A 17,897-nucleotide genomic window follows, 5' to 3' on the forward strand; every position below is an offset into this window, starting at 1 on the left:
TGATGGTCTGCCGCTTATTCTGTGCTGTGTTTACCGGATGGAAGGGTTTCAGAAAATAGTGAGGATATAATAAGTACCTTGAGCAGCCTGGCATATGAAGCGAAACGTCCTGTGGCATCCGTCGTCGCTCCACTTGTCTTTCCGAGATGGCAGTGCGGAGTAAAGGACGCAATCGTAGTCGCCCCCATATTTGGTGCCGGTCGGCTGTCCCGGACCCCAGGAGGTGTACGGCCCAAGTGCAGAACCGTCCACCCACTCAAACTTTCCCTCTTCGCTCTGATCGTGCAGGCCGATCCAGAAGGCATCCGTGTCGCTCACGGAGTTGTACAGGGAGATGAGGAAGGCGTTGGTCTCGGCGTCTCGGGGCATGGCGAGGGTGCCGCCGTCTGCACGACAGGCCGCGGCCGCGTCGCGGAAGGTCTTGAGTGTGTTGAATGCCTTGTAGCAGATGTCACGCCAGATTGTGTAACCTTTGGGGCAAGATGCTGGAAAATAATGTTTATATTAGCAACCTGTCATAGACGGGTCATATGAATATCATTAAATACATGCAATAAATCAACCCCCGGGATATATTCGATATACGAATATTTAAAATGGACTACCCCCCCCCCCACTCACACATGTAATGAAATAGTGACCTGCATTACCTGTTTTTTTCAACAAATGACGTTTTCAAATAGACCAACATAAAGGGAAAACATAACAGATTAAAACGCAATTTATAATTACGTAAAGTCTTCTCAATCTTATGAAGACGCTGCTCCAAGGTGGCGATTCGGCTTCGCTCGTTGTCCAGGTCGCGTTTTACGTCGTCAACAGCGGTGGACATGCCGTCTTGGTCACGCTTCAAGGCCTCAACAGTGGCGGACATGCCGTCTTGGTCGCTTTTCAGGGCGTCAACAGTGGTGGACATGCCGTCTTGGTCGCGCTTCAAGGCGTCTTGGTCGCTTTTCAGGGCGTCAACAGTGGTGGACATGCCGTCTTGGTCGCGTTTCAATTGCGATATTTCCTACAAAGGTATATACGTACGTCAGAATACCAAACGTAAGAAGCAAACTTACCAAAAACTGCAGATAATTCTTTCTTGTACCCTCCTTAAAAGCAGAATGAGAATAAGAAAAACAGCCTAACAAAAGCTTTCTGGTATAAGACCGTTACCTGTTTGTTGCTGAACGTCAGAGGGGCGAGTCCCACGGCGCACAGGCTAAGCAGCAAGGCGATGCCGGCGGCGAGGAAGCTGCGGCGGGCGCGGAGGAAGCTACAGACACCACGGCGGCCGCTCGCTCCACCCGGATACGCGCCGTCTGGTAGGAAAAAGCATGCTTCGCTCGGGTTATTGCTCACTCACATACATACATACATACATACATACATACACACACACCTAATGAACGTATATTTGAGGAATGATATCAGAAACACCATGGCTTTCTTAATTCTGATTCCCGTTGCTGCCTTTATGAAGCTGGGGATTCCATCGCACCAAATGCTCACCGGTGAGGGAACCAAAGCAGGGTAATTCTCAAATGAGAGGTTATAGTCAAAAGAGATCCAAAAGTAAACTTCTCCAAGTAAACTGTCAGAGTGTGCGGAACAAAACAGCTGAACTGGCGACAGTAGTTGACACTTACAATCCAGATATACTGTAAGTCTCTTTAGATTCGCGGGGCCTAAAGTTCGCGGTTTCGGGAAAATGGACAATCCGCGGTATTTTTAGATTCGCGATTTCTCCTTGGCTATTTTTCAAAGAAAAATTTGTTAAGTGTATATTTAAAATAATAAAAGTTCGTGTTCCGGCATTTATATCCTAAAACGCGGCGCAAAAATTTGTTTCGTGCACCGCGCGAGACTGCCGGTGGTATAGCTGACGATCGATCTGACGCACGTGTAAACAATTTTCTTTGTTCGGAAATAAGCGCTAAAACGCTATTTTCCACGACTGCACATCGATACTCTAGTGAAGAAATGCATAATCGAAAGAATCTTTCGGGAAAATATATATTACTAAGAATATTTATGCCGTCTTCGGCGAGATTTTGAACCCGGAAGTATGCAAAGGTCGCCTACGGTTTTGTAGCGGCCCACGGTAGCGTTTCTATCCAGCAAAACAAGAAGAAAAAAAAACGACCCGCAAAGCAGGGCGCAAAAGAGAACCAACTAACACTTCCCAGGTACCAGCAGTTCTATTTTTCATCAAAATATTTGTAGATTTGCCCGATGTGCCCGCAATTTTCAACCGCCCGGGCGCGCATGGCCGGCGCTCAGCACACAGAGATTTTTGTCCGGCGGTGCACGTTTGACAAGGCCAGTGCCGCAGTATCACGATTCGGTGTCTCATAATATTATGATTTTTTGACATCAGTATAACTTAAAAAAATTTTGGTACTCAACATACGTACATTTGCTAAGAATGGAGTTGATTTGCAGTGATTTGTGTTTGTCGCGTGTGTTTGTGTTTCACTTACCGTCGTGAATGCATGTGGGGAGGGGGGCGCACTTACGCAAAACATATTCGCGGGGAAATAGATTCGCGGTACGGAGGTCCCCGCGAATTCCGCGAATCTAAATATACCGTGGAAATTTGTAGACTTACAGTAATATTTGGTATGTGGGTAGTTGTTGAGTCTCTTTGCGTTTTAGAGTGCATTAGCAGGTTGTCGTATATTTTTATTGCTTAATTTAAAAGGATTTTCATTTTTTCACCCCTACTTCATAATAGGATGGTCTGTTTGACCCAAAAGTTGGGACAGATCTAGAGTGTTTTTGTTTATATACCTCCAGCTGGCAGGTCAGGCTGAGACAGCCCAATCTATTTTTACCCCTAGACTAGGAAATATAGTCCGGTTGAATGGGGTGCTTGAGAGGTCATTGACCTCACCTCTTCACTATGGTTGGTTGGCTGGTTTTATTATAGGTCTGTTAGTGCTGTTAATGATAGCAGGTTGTCGTATATTTGTATTGCTTTATTTTAAAGGATTTTTACATTATCACCCCTATTTTATGGTAGTGTGGTCTGTGTTTAATCCTAGTTGAGACACAGGCTATGTATTTTTATCCCTGTTTGACAGGCTATTAAAATTATACCAAGACAAAGCAACTCCCACATTATTCATGGCCACATAACGTCAAATTACATTTAAACCCATCTGCCTTCTTCTAACCATTCTTCATCTTCATCTGAACATACCTTCCATATACAATGAATACAGGTGATAACATAAATAAAACCTTACAACACCAACATCCTCCATGGAGGGAAGATGTCCCTGACTTCTCCTTGTTTTTGCTCTGTTTCCTCTTCTTCTTCTTCTTCTTCTCCTTCTCCAAACGAATAAGGTCACTGACCTGAACCAAACGTCTGTCACCATGGTAACTGGTGTTGGCTTACATACAAGAATTAACAGAGCAGACCATATGTGAAGATAAACATTATGCATTTGCTTTGAAAATGTTACTTTTCTAGTTTAAATGCCTGTCTCTGTGAATACATGTAATTTCATTGGGTTGCATTTGTGATATTGCAGCAGCGACACCTAACTGCTGCAGTATGAATCACAACTAGACATCATCGTTCTAGGTGACAGACAGTTACCAAACATCAAATGTAAAACACACTGGTTCTTGAATGAATAAATAATCTTTATAACCTAACCGTCTCTCTTTTTTACCCATTCCAGTGCCTGCAGAAGAGAAGGTTCCCCAGGACGCCCAGCCCAGATATCTGGAGGACGAGGGTTTCTATGTTGGAGAGAGACCTCCTGTATCCTACAGGAACCAGAACATTGCTGAAGACAGGCTTCTCAAGGAACCTGACGATCGTGGGGCCAGGTGGTTTGGTGAAGACGGAAAAATAATCGCTCTTCCCGATCCCTTAAAGACTGAACCCACCCGTCCACCCAACATGCTTATAGACGAACCCGAGCCCATGTTAGAAACGGAGTACCGTAAGGCGTGGTTAAAGGAGTTTGATGGGAGGTATATCGATGGATCAGAGCAGATATCTGGACATGGACGCTACCAGCTGGATGTTGACGTGAACATGCTGGTCTTCACCCACCACTCCTTGTTCAGTCGCGAGCACGTTTTGGCAGCCAGACTGAACCAGCTTTACCAACAGTACCTGGTGAGGACACACAAAAACATGGCCAACTTCCTCACGGATAAACTGAAGGCCCTGAAAGCCGCAGCAAACCACCTGGAGTCACAGGAGGGACAGGGACTTAACCCTACACCTGCCGAGCAAAGTGGGCGGCTCAGGGAGTACAAGAATGAGATAAGGTGGGCTAGTTCCAGATCCATTACCGAAATGAGTTTATTAGATGTTCACCAGAAAATAGTGACTTTCAATATGGAATATATAACAACAGTATATAGATACAGTTCCCTGTAACCACGTATATGTGCAGATATGTAAATATTGTACATTTGGGAATGCATCTATAGCAGCGACACCTGTGCTGTAGTGCAATGTGAACCTGTCAAAATTGCCCTGAGGAAGGTGACAGACGGTCATTGAAACGTTGGCTGTGAATAAATCACTTGGTTGTATAAAAAGAGTCTCTTTACTCAGTGACTTCCCAACCTGATGAAACTCTTCACGGAATATATAGAGATCTGATATAAACCATGATGCCACATGACAGAATGACCGTGTTAACTGTGTTCCTACAGACAAACCCGTAAGCTGCGTGATGCGGAGCAGCAGGCTGACAGGAACCTGCTGAAGAACATCCTGAAGGTCTGGCGAGACATCAAGGCTCTGCGCCAGCTGCAGGCCTTCGCCAACACCTCCGCCAAACTCGTCGTGCGCAAGTACGTTTCTGCCATCTCCACTTTTTTTCAATATTCCGACATTTCATGACAAGACATGGTGACAGCACACACAAGTTATATCAACTTATTTTATGCCGCCACCAACCCAGAGGACACAATACAGGACAGGACAATACTCATTTTCACTTGAGTTAAGTAAGGAAAATCGTGTAAAGTTGCCTTTCCCAAGGGCACAAGATCTGTGGCATGTCAGGACTTGGTTCTGAGTCGAGCACTCTGCAGTCACGCAGTAAGTTGATATCATCTTTGCTATTGTGACCAAGTTTTTTTAACTAAACTGAAACTGAAACCTTCAGGGAGGAGACTGACAAGGAGAATGACAGGGTGGTGTGGGAGCAGGAGGTAGTAGAGGAGGTGCAGGAGGAGGAAGATGCGATGGAGGAGGAGTACCGCAGGCAGGTGGAGAGGTACGAGGCACTGATGGCAGAGTGGAAGAAACAGCACAAGGCCAGAGTGAGTTCTTAAAGAGGCCAGAGGCTTTTTGCCTATGTCTCTGTGTAGGCGCTTTAGGTGCTTTATTTCCTCCATTAGCAAACAGACAAGTACAAGTATGTACATGTAGCTAGTCTTCCTGGAGTTAGACATACATAATTATACATCATACAAACTACATCAAAATTGAAACATTATTTACATACAACTTAACACATAACTTTACATTTTAAAAGTTAACATTACATGTGCCTATCAACTTATTGTGTATTGTTGTAAACATGTAACAGAAGATTGTTGAATATAGAGTGAAGCTGTTTACTGTTACTTCTTGTTGTAGAAGCAGAAGAAGAAGAAAAAGAAGAAGAAGGAAGGCTCACAGGAGAGTTTACAGGACAGTTTGCAGGATGAGTCTGTTGATGAAGGGGAACAGTTACCCAAACCAGAGGTACATGTACTGTCATACAGCCACGCACAAGGAGGGTGACGTCCCGCCCAAGTCAGAAATGGGGTCATGCCAAATAAGGCAAGCTCATGAATATTAATATTCCTGGGGTCGCGGAGTAGAAAAGGCGGTCTTATTCGGCAGGGGTAGGGGTGGAGAAGGAACTCGGAGCCGCTGACCCTGCCATGGGAGGATGCTTTCTTTATACATTGTATACACAACATTTCATCAGTCAGACATCTGACTAGCAGTTTAGCAATTTACTGAAATTGCTTGAAGTACGAATGTGTAAATGTCATGCTCTTGTATTTGCATGTGATTGGAACTTACATTTTCTCAATACTCAAAACAACATGGAGAAAATGTACAGTTTTGTGGCAATTAAAGTGAAGAAAGTTATGTTTTGTGGTGATAAAGTGAAAGTGGAGGAAGATAGAAGTATTATTGTAACATGAAGAAGCCCTGATTTGGTTCACCTGCAACCACATTCCCCTCCGCAGGCCCCCCAGCCCCCCGACAGGGAGGGTTTACGTGAGAAGGTCCGACAGAAAGCCCTGCAGATCAGGAGAAGACCTGGAGAACCTATCCTGACACCAGAGGTCACCAACACTGCAACCATCACTCCTAAACAGCAGTGTCCCAGGTAAAGTCACCAGATTTTTCTCAGAGAGTTCTGTCTTTACTGCATTAAACTGCCTATTATTTTCTTTTAATCTATTTTATGTTGTATGTCTACTACTACTGAGTACTAGGTTAACACTTGTTTGTTGCTTTCTTAGGGGTGAACAGGAAAGAAGACAAGATGTAGAGAGACTACAAGTGTTTGTCAAGGTGCTCTTTAATGACAAGGAAGTGTCAAGAACTAGACCAAGGAGTGTGACATCTGACTTCAAGGTGACATTTGGAGAAATCTTCCCCATTCTCATCATACAGTGGCCAGAGAGCATCAAACTACAGGTAGGTGTGTTTTTGTCTCTCCAAACATGACATGACAAATGCAAGGTGTAAAGTCACACAGTGTTTCACACAGGGATAAGAAATGACATTCCTTGGGTCATGGAAACTGTACAATACTGGCAGTGTTACCACATATACAAGTTAGATGTCATTCTACCAAATTCATCCAATCATGGACATTTTGTAACATACATTGTAGTGTACTTTGAAGGCATCCAGTGTAAGTTCTTCTGTCCCCTTGCAGGTGTATGAGAAGGGAGCCCTGTCCAACACCCTCCTGGCCGAGGTGTACGCCGGCATCCCGGAGGCGGCCGTGACGTCAGGGAACGTGGAGCTGGAGGATCTGGAGTTCAGCAGCGACCAGCGGGTGGCGTACGATCACGAGGGTGTCGGCAGCGGTGTGTGGTTGTCTTCATTTCTCTTTCTCTCTCTATCCAGTTCATTGTCAATTGTTCCCCATGCTCCAAGGGTTAGACGTGCTTGCACTCTGATGCTGGGGCTTGATGGTAGCTCGCCATTTGCCTCTGTCCTGTGGTTCTGTAAATGTAAACTGTAAATGTCAATACCCCTGCGGGTTAGAGTCTCGACAACTTCACTGGTCAGCCATGCAGTGTCCCCACATTAGGCGATGCAATCCATGAGTTGGATGCTCCTTTGGTATGGCCAAGGAGGTTAAATTTAACCTCCTTGGTATGGCACACTCCTTGAATGGTACAGGGCTGTTGGGGTGTATCGCTGTTACTCCCTGAACTTGGCATTGTACAAAATGGACCAAAAATTTTGATGCCTTATCTTTCAGTGTTACCTAACTCAATATTAAGACTAGTCACCACTAGTATACATTGGAGAAGAGTATACATTGGAAATCTGTTTTGCAGTAGACTGACTGTCATGGTTATGTTCCATTCCGACAGAGTTAATTGGTGGATAGAATCAAAATTAATGATTGACATGAAGCCATGTGTTAGGAATGTAGCACCTATGTTGTTGTTGCCTCCCCAGGAGTGATGTTTTCCTTTGAGGAGGACAACTCGGAGCCCCTGTGTCTGCTGACCACCGCCATCCTCAGCACCAGTGTGTCCTGGGGCACGAGGGACGACGGCACCCCCCTGGTCCCACCTGTAGGACCCACCACTGCAACCATACACAGGTATTCATTCAGAACCAGTGCTCGAACTTCATTTTTGGGAATAGGTGCACTAAAAAATTGGGTACACAAAATGTTTTGGGGTGCACCACAGAAAATAAAATAAGTAGAATGTCAGCAAAAACTAATTATGTTTCATTTCTAAAGAAGGAGTAAAAGGAGGACTACATTAGGAATTTTAACAGCAAAGAAACTCAAATGAAGAGCTGATGGAAACTACACAATGTCTCTGATACCAAATGTGCAGAACGTTGGTACGTTTGTATGCCCTATGGCTCAATATGACTGAGATCAGACCCAGTTATTTCAAAACTGTGCACACTTCCACACAATGTTGGTTGATCCTGCCCTGCTTCTGGACTAAGAGGTCGGTTTCTTACTTTCTTTCTTGCTGCCTCCCCCAGCCCGATGCTCCAGGCGGACCCAGTAGCTGCCATCGGAGCCACAGGCATGGTGGACATGGAGAAGCTGGCTGCCTGGATAGAGGAGTCACGACTGGACCCAAACGACCCCAGCAACGCAGCGCTCATGCAGCATGTCAAGGTGAGAGGTGTTTAAATGTATTTACTGTACTTTATCTATGCCATGTAATTATGACATTTTAAATGTATGTGTTTGAGCCTTGGAAGATTAGCCCAGCAGGGCTAAAAGGTTTCTTCATAAATGAAAATGAAGATGAAATGAGGGTTGACCTGTGGTGATTTCTCACATAGCTTTGTTATCTCCTTTGTTTGGTTACAAATGTGTGTACTACATTGTATTATTATCAAGACGTGTACTGGTAATTGATGAAATGCTGTCATCATTTTGGCAAAGTGAGATAAACGTGTTTGAAAGAGTCCACATCTTTTTTCCCTAACTTAAAAATCAGTCCAGTAAAGATGAAAGCAGTGTACATAAATGTACTTAGTAATTGAAAGAAAACTACTTTGAAACACTTGCATGGATTCCTTTCTGCACAGAATTTCACTGGCGGCAAAAACGGCGTCTCCAGATTGCCCGACTACTTCCGGCTGGAGCAGCTCCAGGAGGAGTTTAACTTCGCCACCGACGAGGAGCTGGAAAAGTCCAAGAGATTCCGTCTGCTGAAGCTCAGGTCACGGGAAGTCCCCGAATTCCGCTCCTACCCCATGGTGCCACTGCGAGACAGGGAGATTCCAGACTCCATCTTCAAGGTGATATATACACTCTAAGTCTGTACGTTATAAGTTGTTTTTTCTTATAAGCTGCATTGCTGTACAGCATAAATGATACCTATCAAAAGCTGTTAAAGTCAAATGATAATGATATATGTTAATGATATTTCATCTGAGGTACTAAATGTCATGCTTTTACTTTAATGAACTTTAATCCTGGGCTCAAACGTTTATGTAATTGTTTACTAGTTTTTTGAAATTTGTTATGTTTATCATGTAATATAGATATAGATTTGTTATCATGTTGATCATGTAAAATGCGCAATTCAGTATCTTTGTATACAAATGAAGCTGCCATGTATTTTTACTGAAATATGAACGAAGTCAATAAACTCAATATATAAACTGTATCTGATGGTAATGCAATTCCTTCTGTCAGGAGTATGAGAAGAGACAGAAGGAGAAGGAGGAGAGAGATGTCAGGGATGACATGGATGCACACAGGAAGAGGGTCGCACGCTTCCAGACTATGGTAGGTCTTTGTTGCCGAGATCATATGTGGTCAATGGAGGTTTTAGATAGAGATGTGTTGAAGAGCCAGGCTTGCTGTTAATGTTGGTATCAAAATACATTGAGAATTTTTAGATCTTAGAAACTGTAGTGTAAAGGGTATATAATTTAAGTCTCATGTATTAGTATACCCTTACTCTGTTACTGTCAATTATAATTTGAAATTATTGCATTTACTTTTGTGTACCTATAGTTGCAGAAGACCGTACACTTACAAAAGTTGTTATACTTTTGTTATATCAATTAAGTACTCTCAAAATATCAATGTTGGCTTCTGTATTTACATGTACAATACTTGCACCCTGCAGGTGAAAGAGCATGTGTTGAACAGGTACAGAATGGCCAGGCACCAGTTCTCAACTAATGACATGGTCATGGAGGACCAAGTACCAGACATCGGGTGGGTTTTACAACTGTTCTGACACACAAATAATTAACATGAAACTTTGGGGATGGTTTGAATTTTTCTGAGATAAGAATTTATTAAAAGGAGCCAAAAAAACAGCACTTACGAGAGCTACTTTGCTGTCTGAAATGGCCAAAGGGATGTTCAGAGAATGTTCAGTCATATAGAAAATGCAACAACATAGGATGATGATACAACTGTCTCTTGCCCTTCATAATAAACTACTGTTCTTTGTTACGTCAACGTGAAGACTTTCAACTTGTAACTTTCAACTCACAAATGTGTATAGTGATGTGCAATGAACAGAGTAGCTGACTGTATGTCACCAAATTTTACAGGCAGGATTCCGCTAACCATTCAGATATTTGGCACCCCCAGTGACAATTTGATAATACTTGTTTCTACACTGTACAGAACCCTGACAGTGACCCTGCTGAAGATCACAGAACCGAGGCGTCCGCTGCGCCCTGTCAGGAAGGAGAGGAAGAAGGTGCCGGCCCAGGCTCTGTCTGCCGGAGATGTGAAGATCCTGGTCAACATACAGAGGGCATTCAACATGCAGATTAGGTGGGGCTGAGGCACTGGTAGTTTGTACAGTTTAGAAATCCAAGCATGCATTAGAAGTGATTGTACATGTAAGTTCCAACTAAAATGATTTACATTTGTACCTGTACCCGTAGCCAATTTGGATGTGTGGAGGTGTTTATAGTATGGCATAGTTGTAAGGAGTTACTAATACAATGTCATGTAAATTTCCTTCCTGTTTGATGTGCATGTAGTTAAGTTCTTCCTATGTCTTTTAAAAAATTTTAAACAAACAAAATCTGTTGTGAGCACTGCCCAACTTATGTACCTTTACATATAAGCCTTTGTCTTTAAATCTTTAATGCAACAGAATGGAACTAAGATCATATAAGTTCAGCAAGCTGTATTAAAACTGTTCCCCCACCCCGCTAGGACCGGAGGTGCAGGCAGTGGTGGGGCTGGTGGAGCATCCTCGGTCGGAGACAGAACAGGAGACGCTCAATCAGGGGTAAGATATCACACTTTAACCAAATGTCCGGTCACCACAGGGGGTTGGACTTTTATACATTTGTTAAGCTCCTCTGAACTGGCATACATCTATATTGCGTTTTCGGGTACTTTGGGTACCTTAGCAGAAGAAATACACCAGATCTGTTCATTGCAACGTAGTCAGTAAAACTTTGGTCCAGGCAGAAAATAGTAACCAGTTGGCAAGGTGAGTGCTGCTTGCAAATTTCATCTTAGTAGAAGGAATACACAGGGTTTGTCTGCCACCCTATCAAAATGTGCTTTGTATGCTCAAGCTTGCCAACTCGGTTTGGCGTGAAGATCCATGGAATGTGCCAACCTCTTGTGTTCGAGAAGAGACTCAAGCTGTGTAAATCTTCATTTCTGATACCCCATGAAAACCTGCCATGTGAATATGTTTACAGTGTCTGCTCTTCATGCACACCCCCGTGTTTCAGGTGTTGGTTCGTCCCTTCGTGGAGGTGACGTTCCAGCGCACAAGCCAGAAAACGAGCACCGCAGAGGGTATCAATCCCAGCTGGAACGAAGAACTCCAACTTCCTCTGAGGTAGGGCAAGTACCTGTACCATCGGTTTATACTTTCTAGGGGGTGACCAAGAAACTTTTACAGCATGTTTATTTCATACTTTTGATAGTATGCATCTATGACATGTCTAGCTCAGAGTACCATCCGAAATGTGTTTTTTCGAGGAATAGAGGTACTGTACATGAGTTGGTGTGATGTCGGCAACATTTTTCTCCATGAGCAGGAGTATGTCACTGATGTAGGCAATTATGTCTTCCATACTTGGACAACAACTGCCGTAATTATGCCATACTGAGCTTTACCAAGGTGGGGCCTTGAAACCTAGCCCTTTTAGCCCTGTCAAAGCTCATGTATGAGATAGCCCTGTACAAGGTAGCTGAGAGTTTCCTAGTCCTCTCTACAAGACTACATGTATATCATGATCAAATGCGACTCCTCTGTACAGGGTGCCAAACAACGACTACTCTCCCAGCAACTTGCAGACCCTGGATGACACTCTCTTCATCAACGTGTTCGATGAGCTGGTTATCGACATTCTGGAGGTGGGTGCTTAGTTACATTTGTACCTGGATGTTAGTCCGTACTAGACAAAGTAACAAGCAAGTTTGTCCATGTTGGCAAAGTAAGGCAAATAAGAAAAATGTTTGTATGGTAAAGTAGTACTGAAAATGAGTAAAAACATTGATGGGTTTCTCTGTACTAGTAACAAACATCAGGTTGATTGATGTTTTTGGTGCATCTGTTTGACAATGTTTGACAGGGAGTGACAACATGACTGCAACTGTTACTGACAATATCACCATAATCATAGCGATGAGATCAACTTCAACTACTTGCAACCTCCTGTACATCTTAGTATGGCCATATTTAGATTTCATAGCTACTGCTTTCTTGCAAAATTCATCCTTATGAGGTTTGTTCAGCTGACAAGATGATAGACATCATAGGCACAAACAACTTCATAGACATGGCTTTGTATAGACATGCTGAGTTCTAGACTACTGCAGCAGCTCTACATTTTGCTTGAGCACTTGTGCATTGACTGTTATAACTGTGCTGTAACATCTTGGTCTGTTTATCATGCACTGCACCTGTCAGTCTTCACTGGTGAGTTTGTCTACTGTAGTTAGTGAGATATGCCCTGACACTGGGTCATTGTCTCTAGTGTCACTTCTGCCTAGACCTTTCTGTAGTGCCATCTTCCTTGACATGGACATTATACAAATGCAGATTAGCTTTCAACACCTAACCCTTTTTGTGTTGTACAAATAATATTCTAATACAATATTACAATGTGTCTAAGCCATTTGTTATCTTATTTGGAGCATGCTACACACAACAACTACATACCAGAATGTTATTATCTTCATTTAGGAGTTACCAGATTTATCTCCTTTTTTTTCTCAATAAGTATTTGGATTAATTGCATGTCCATTATCATTGTCATGTTAATCCAGACCATACATTGTACCTCTACACGTGCATGTACGTTTGTATTTGAATATTGATACTCGTGAACGGCACACTGTATTTGTTCCTATGTTCAGGTAAAATGGTAGATTGATTGCATGTATGCTGCCTATACCTTAAAAATCTCATGCTATGATTGTTTCAACCATAAATGTGTGTTGCCCTTACCTCTTTTGGATTTTGCAGTTTGTACCTGCAGGACATTGGATATCAGCAAAGTCAAAATGCATGCATAAAAGTGTTCAATCTGTGCATGTTATTCATCAAGGTTTTCCTTTTAGCAAAGCAAGAATCATGTAAGACTCACCAATCAATTCATTCCCATGAAGCACTCACTTGTTTTCCCTCCCTGCTCGCTGACTTTCCAGGACGACCGGCAGCGAGGGACAGACATCCACCGCAGGATCGAGCGCCACTGGCTCGGGTCCATCCAGGTTCCCTTCTCCACCATCTACTTCCAGTCCCAGGTAAAACCCACGTCAGGCTCATCTGTTCTTTCCCATCGATCATCATAGACTTTCTGGGCTTTCTCTGTCATGATTCAGAAGTTACATTCGACAACCTGTTCAAACCTGACTTAAAATTTCCCTTGATGTCAATAATGAATAGTGACTGACAAAAAAACATGAATTGGCCATTTCATTATGCATGGTATTATTAACCTTTAACACACTGAAGTAACCATTTGTCTACCAATTCTGTGTTAGTTAAACTAAAAGGGTTAGGACTTAGGTGTAACTACTGTAAGTAGCAAGGTGAAGGTTAAAACATGATTGTGCTTTCCCTTAGCTATACGGGAACATACAGTTTTCTACTATTATAATAATATGTTTGTTTTTGGATTGAAGTAAAGCGTTCTGCCATTTACAGATTGACGGCACGTTCAGAGTGGAGGCCCCGCCCGTGTTGCTAGGTTACAAGCGCGGGGGTGGGGGTGGGTCGGAGGGGCTGGACCTGCAGATGGGCGGGAACGAGCACACGTACCTGACCCTGTTCATCACCATCGAGCCGCCCCTCACGCCGCTCGAGCCACTCAAGGAGAAGTTTGACAGCCAGGAGGACGAGAAGCTGCTGTTCCAGGCCGAGAAGTGGCAGGGCGAAATCGAGAAACGCTTCCCGAAACGGAACATCTCCACCACGGTGACCAACATCAACGGGAAGTCCGTGTTTGTGACCAGGTTCATCCAGCCACTACAGCCACCTGACGAGCTCATCGACAGCAACGCTGACACCAGGCAGAACTCGGTAGGTGTCCTGTACCATGTTAGATCCATGGTTTCCCGCCATAGTAGCTGCACACATGCGCACTGGTCCTCGTGGGGATCATTCCCTGTATTGTGTGTGGAGAGAGTCAATACAAGTTGTGTTGCTGTACGAAGGGTCTGTCCGTTTATGTGCTGATTCCTGGTCAAAGGAATGCATCCAGTTAACAGTTGGTAGCAGAGGGTGCCGCAATTCTTCACTGGACTGTCCTTTTTGCAACTGGGATGCACCTGATGAAATCAAAATGCACAGTGCAAAATATTTCTGTCAGTCTATTTACTTTGCCAATCACAGCAACATGTATGACTTTGTATTAAAGCTTTAGTCATGTGTACATCTGGTGAAAAAAAAATTGCAAGACAAAACTTGAGATTGATTGTTTAAATTTTTCACCCAGTATGAGAGAGTGATGATGAGAGAGACATCTTTATACACAAATGTACTATGTTTTTGTCAGAGAGAGATACAGTTTTACATTAAAATGCATCAATGAAAGATGCCGTTGTGACTAATTTACTCGTCCTTACAGGAGCGTGTGGCGAGGTTCGTGTCGTTGATCCCCTTCATCTCCGACTCCACGCTGTTTGCAGGAATTTGTGACATCTGGAGCACATGTGATGTAAGTTGGCGTCACAGAAACGTGACTTTTGAACTTGAATGAAGCAGTCAATACGTGACTGATCCCTTTTCTTTCAAACACAGGAACAAAACAATGTGATGTGTTTATTGCCTGTTGTGTGTTGCATTTTTTCAGTATCAGTATACTAGTAACTATAAAGACTTCTTGTCAATTCCCCTACATAAATCTACATCCACAAAGGTTTTTAAGTGATAGACAAGAATGGCACTCACTTCATAGTTTGCTTATGTAGAGAGAAATCTGAGTAACAGTAACATCTAGAAGTCTTACAAAGTTTGAATCCACGTTTGTTGTTTCCTCCTCAGCAATTCCTGCAGATGTTGTCGGGAGATGAGGAGGAGCATGCCGTGCTGCTGTGTAACTACTTCCTGCACATGGGGAAGAAGGCCTGGGTGGTCCTGGGCTCTGCTGTGCCTGAGGGACCCACGGCATACGTCCTGACACATGTATGTGGTCGATGGGATGGTTATGTTCTGTTTCTGAGTGAGAGTACCTTGAACTTGTCAGGCTCTGAGATTTCTGTTATGACCTCAGGAAGCAAATATTCCAATCTCTGACAGTCTGAGGGAAATAGGAGTTTGTGAAATGGTAGAGCCTTGTAGGAATTTGGGTTGGAGTGTCGCGATTGGCGTGGTTTTGGAGATGCTTGGGAAAGATAAAGTTGTAGATGTAATTTAGCAGTACATGTTGCTGGAGTCCTCCCAACACTGTTCCCTCTGCTACAGGAGTCCAGCGGGGACTACCTCCTGTGGAACCCCAGCTCGGGCGAGTTCTTCAACCAGCACGACCCGTTCTGCCCCATGCAGTCCGTCGGCTGCCTCATCAACCAGGACAACATCTGGGCCAACGTGCAGGGGTACGACGCCACGGGCAGGATGAGCTTCGACACCACCAGGGAGGCGCAGTGGAAGCCGTTCTTCAGCCGCAGCTACCCCAACCCCGGCCTGTCCAGCGTACAGCCCGACCAGCTGGTCTACCTGCCCACAGACAAGGACTACGTGGCAGACTTGCAGGACAGGTCAGTTTCAGTTTTAGTGGGGTCGTGTGAGTGCAGAGTGACATGCCACAGATCTTGTGACCTTGAAATTGCTTGTTTGTCTTGTTTTGGTTCATTGCAAAGACTACAATAAAACAGTGCAGCAGATTTGTAATGTATGCAAATCCACCTGTAGAATCGAGAGGAAGCTGAGAGACAAAGTGATGGAGTGGCGCCCCCACAGCATCACCCGCTGGAACCGGTACTGCACCCAGATCTTCCGCCGGCTGCTGCCCAGGCTGGAGCAGAGCGGGGGGAGGGGCACGGCTGACGAGCACCGAACTGAGCTGGAACCCATCCTCGCCTCGTACAAGGTGTCCTCTCCTATCTACAGTATAACATTTACAGTAGTGTGGTGCAGGGCTGTAGCCAGCTTGAATTTTTTTTCCGTCAGCCCAGGTTCATCGTCAGTTTTGGGGAGGGGAGTGCTGTAGGCGTGACGACCACCGAAGGCACTCGCAATCTAGGGGAGTCGGGGGCATTCTCACACCAGAAATGCTTCAGTTCCAGTTAATATTTGTCATGCAGATGTGTTGATGGTATCTGTACTTCTGCATGATAATGACAGTTACTGAAGATTGTTGTTTGTTGCTTGCTGTGTCCCCACAGATGTCAGGGTTTCCCATGCAGATGCCGTACACAGAAGACAACCCTGTGGTGGAGGCAGTGTTCAGTACAGGCGTGCACCAGTTACAGGGCAAGGACGTGGAGTTTGCCCTGGCTGTCCACATCCACCCCTACCCCAACTCCGTCCTGTCTCTCTGGGTCTATGTGGCCTCTCTGGTCAGGAAGAGATGATATCTGCCACACCGTCAGACAATCATGCCAGAAATACTTGCATACTGATGTACTGACTTGCCTGTGTACAATCCTTCATCCTGTTATGTACACATCAGACAGATGTGTCCTCCTGTATTTTTTCTACAATATCCCTAGTGGTAGCACCCAGGAGTAAGATCTATTTTGTATCTGTGTTTATATGTGCCACTGTATATTGTATAGACACCCATTAAATGTTGTCACTTGACTGTTAAACTGGTCGATATTAATGTGCAGAAGAATGTGGCATAGTTTTCATACATGTGTTATGTTACAGTCTGACCATCTCAGTTTTACTGAAGGTCTACAATGCCCACACATCATTACTCAGTGAAATAATATATATATATATATTATACATGTGTATATTGTAAGAGTTTTGTGCCAAATATGTCTACAAGTGTTTATTGAAAGCAAATGTATAAATATGTCTATTCTCCCATTTTTGGCTTATTAAAAATGTATAATTTATCGTTACATAAAGGCACCATTTTGGATGTAGAATACTTCCATTCGTGCAAGTATTTCCACCATGTCATGCTACTCTAATGGTTTGTGTGAATATCCTATGGTTCAAAACTTACAATCAACCCATGTCTTATGGTGCAAAATGTACGAGCAACTCATAACATTAGGTTTCAGCACAATGTAGAGTAAACAGACCTTGTTATGACCAGGAGTTATCTCAGATGAACTTTGCACTGATTGACTGACTGAATTAGTCAGTGGGTTTCATGTGTTATGCTAGCAGGATGTTTGCCATCTTTTGTTGGATAATTGCCAAGATGTAATGTAGATTGTCTGGGTGATACATGTTTATCACCATGTGCAAAATGTACAGTTATGATACATGTATTTTGCCGTGTTTCTTGAGATTTATATTTTCATTTAGGCTACTCAGTCTAGTTGTAAATAGAAGAATAAACTTTGTTGTAAACAAAAGCTGTGAAAGTACAATGTGAATTGTATAACAAGTGTTTATTGATTCAAATGTGAGAGAGCATGCTTCAGGGCATTCTGTAGATTTTGTCCAAGCATGGAGGTTCTACATCCATGCTCCAAGCAAGGAGCTTTAAACTTGATTTTTAATCTCCAAGGTCCAAGAAAATCTGGTCACCCAAGTTGTTTTTTCCTGTCATTTATGAAGTTCAAACAATGACG

The 17,897-nt window shown here is 43.7% G+C and overlaps 1 protein-coding gene across 2 annotated transcripts in view; it reads left to right on the forward strand.

Annotated features, from left to right (window-relative positions):
- LOC109480929 (coiled-coil and C2 domain-containing protein 2A-like) overlaps positions 1-17,785 on the forward strand; it is a 27,101-nt gene extending 9,316 nt beyond the window's left edge. For both annotated transcript variants that reach the window (XM_019783319.1, XM_019783320.1), the window contains 23 exons: positions 3,681-4,281; positions 4,675-4,815; positions 5,133-5,289; positions 5,609-5,716; positions 6,214-6,356; positions 6,493-6,670; positions 6,915-7,068; positions 7,673-7,820; positions 8,222-8,360; positions 8,780-8,992; positions 9,393-9,485; positions 9,832-9,923; positions 10,344-10,496; positions 10,887-10,962; positions 11,420-11,529; positions 11,954-12,050; positions 13,347-13,445; positions 13,849-14,223; positions 14,771-14,860; positions 15,187-15,327; positions 15,607-15,899; positions 16,054-16,231; positions 16,527-17,785. In XM_019783319.1, the coding sequence (XP_019638878.1) occupies positions 3,681-4,281; positions 4,675-4,815; positions 5,133-5,289; positions 5,609-5,716; positions 6,214-6,356; positions 6,493-6,670; positions 6,915-7,068; positions 7,673-7,820; positions 8,222-8,360; positions 8,780-8,992; positions 9,393-9,485; positions 9,832-9,923; positions 10,344-10,496; positions 10,887-10,962; positions 11,420-11,529; positions 11,954-12,050; positions 13,347-13,445; positions 13,849-14,223; positions 14,771-14,860; positions 15,187-15,327; positions 15,607-15,899; positions 16,054-16,231; positions 16,527-16,715 (3,968 nt within the window). In that variant the 3' untranslated portion in view covers positions 16,716-17,785. The remainder of the gene's footprint in view (positions 1-3,680; positions 4,282-4,674; positions 4,816-5,132; positions 5,290-5,608; positions 5,717-6,213; positions 6,357-6,492; positions 6,671-6,914; positions 7,069-7,672; positions 7,821-8,221; positions 8,361-8,779; positions 8,993-9,392; positions 9,486-9,831; positions 9,924-10,343; positions 10,497-10,886; positions 10,963-11,419; positions 11,530-11,953; positions 12,051-13,346; positions 13,446-13,848; positions 14,224-14,770; positions 14,861-15,186; positions 15,328-15,606; positions 15,900-16,053; positions 16,232-16,526) is intronic.
- Positions 17,786-17,897: the final 112 nt, after the last annotated feature.

Source organism: Branchiostoma belcheri, unplaced genomic scaffold (genome assembly GCF_001625305.1).
Source record: "Branchiostoma belcheri isolate BF01 breed outbred unplaced genomic scaffold, Haploidv18h27 scaffold53, whole genome shotgun sequence".
NCBI lineage: Eukaryota > Metazoa > Chordata > Leptocardii > Amphioxiformes > Branchiostomatidae > Branchiostoma > Branchiostoma belcheri.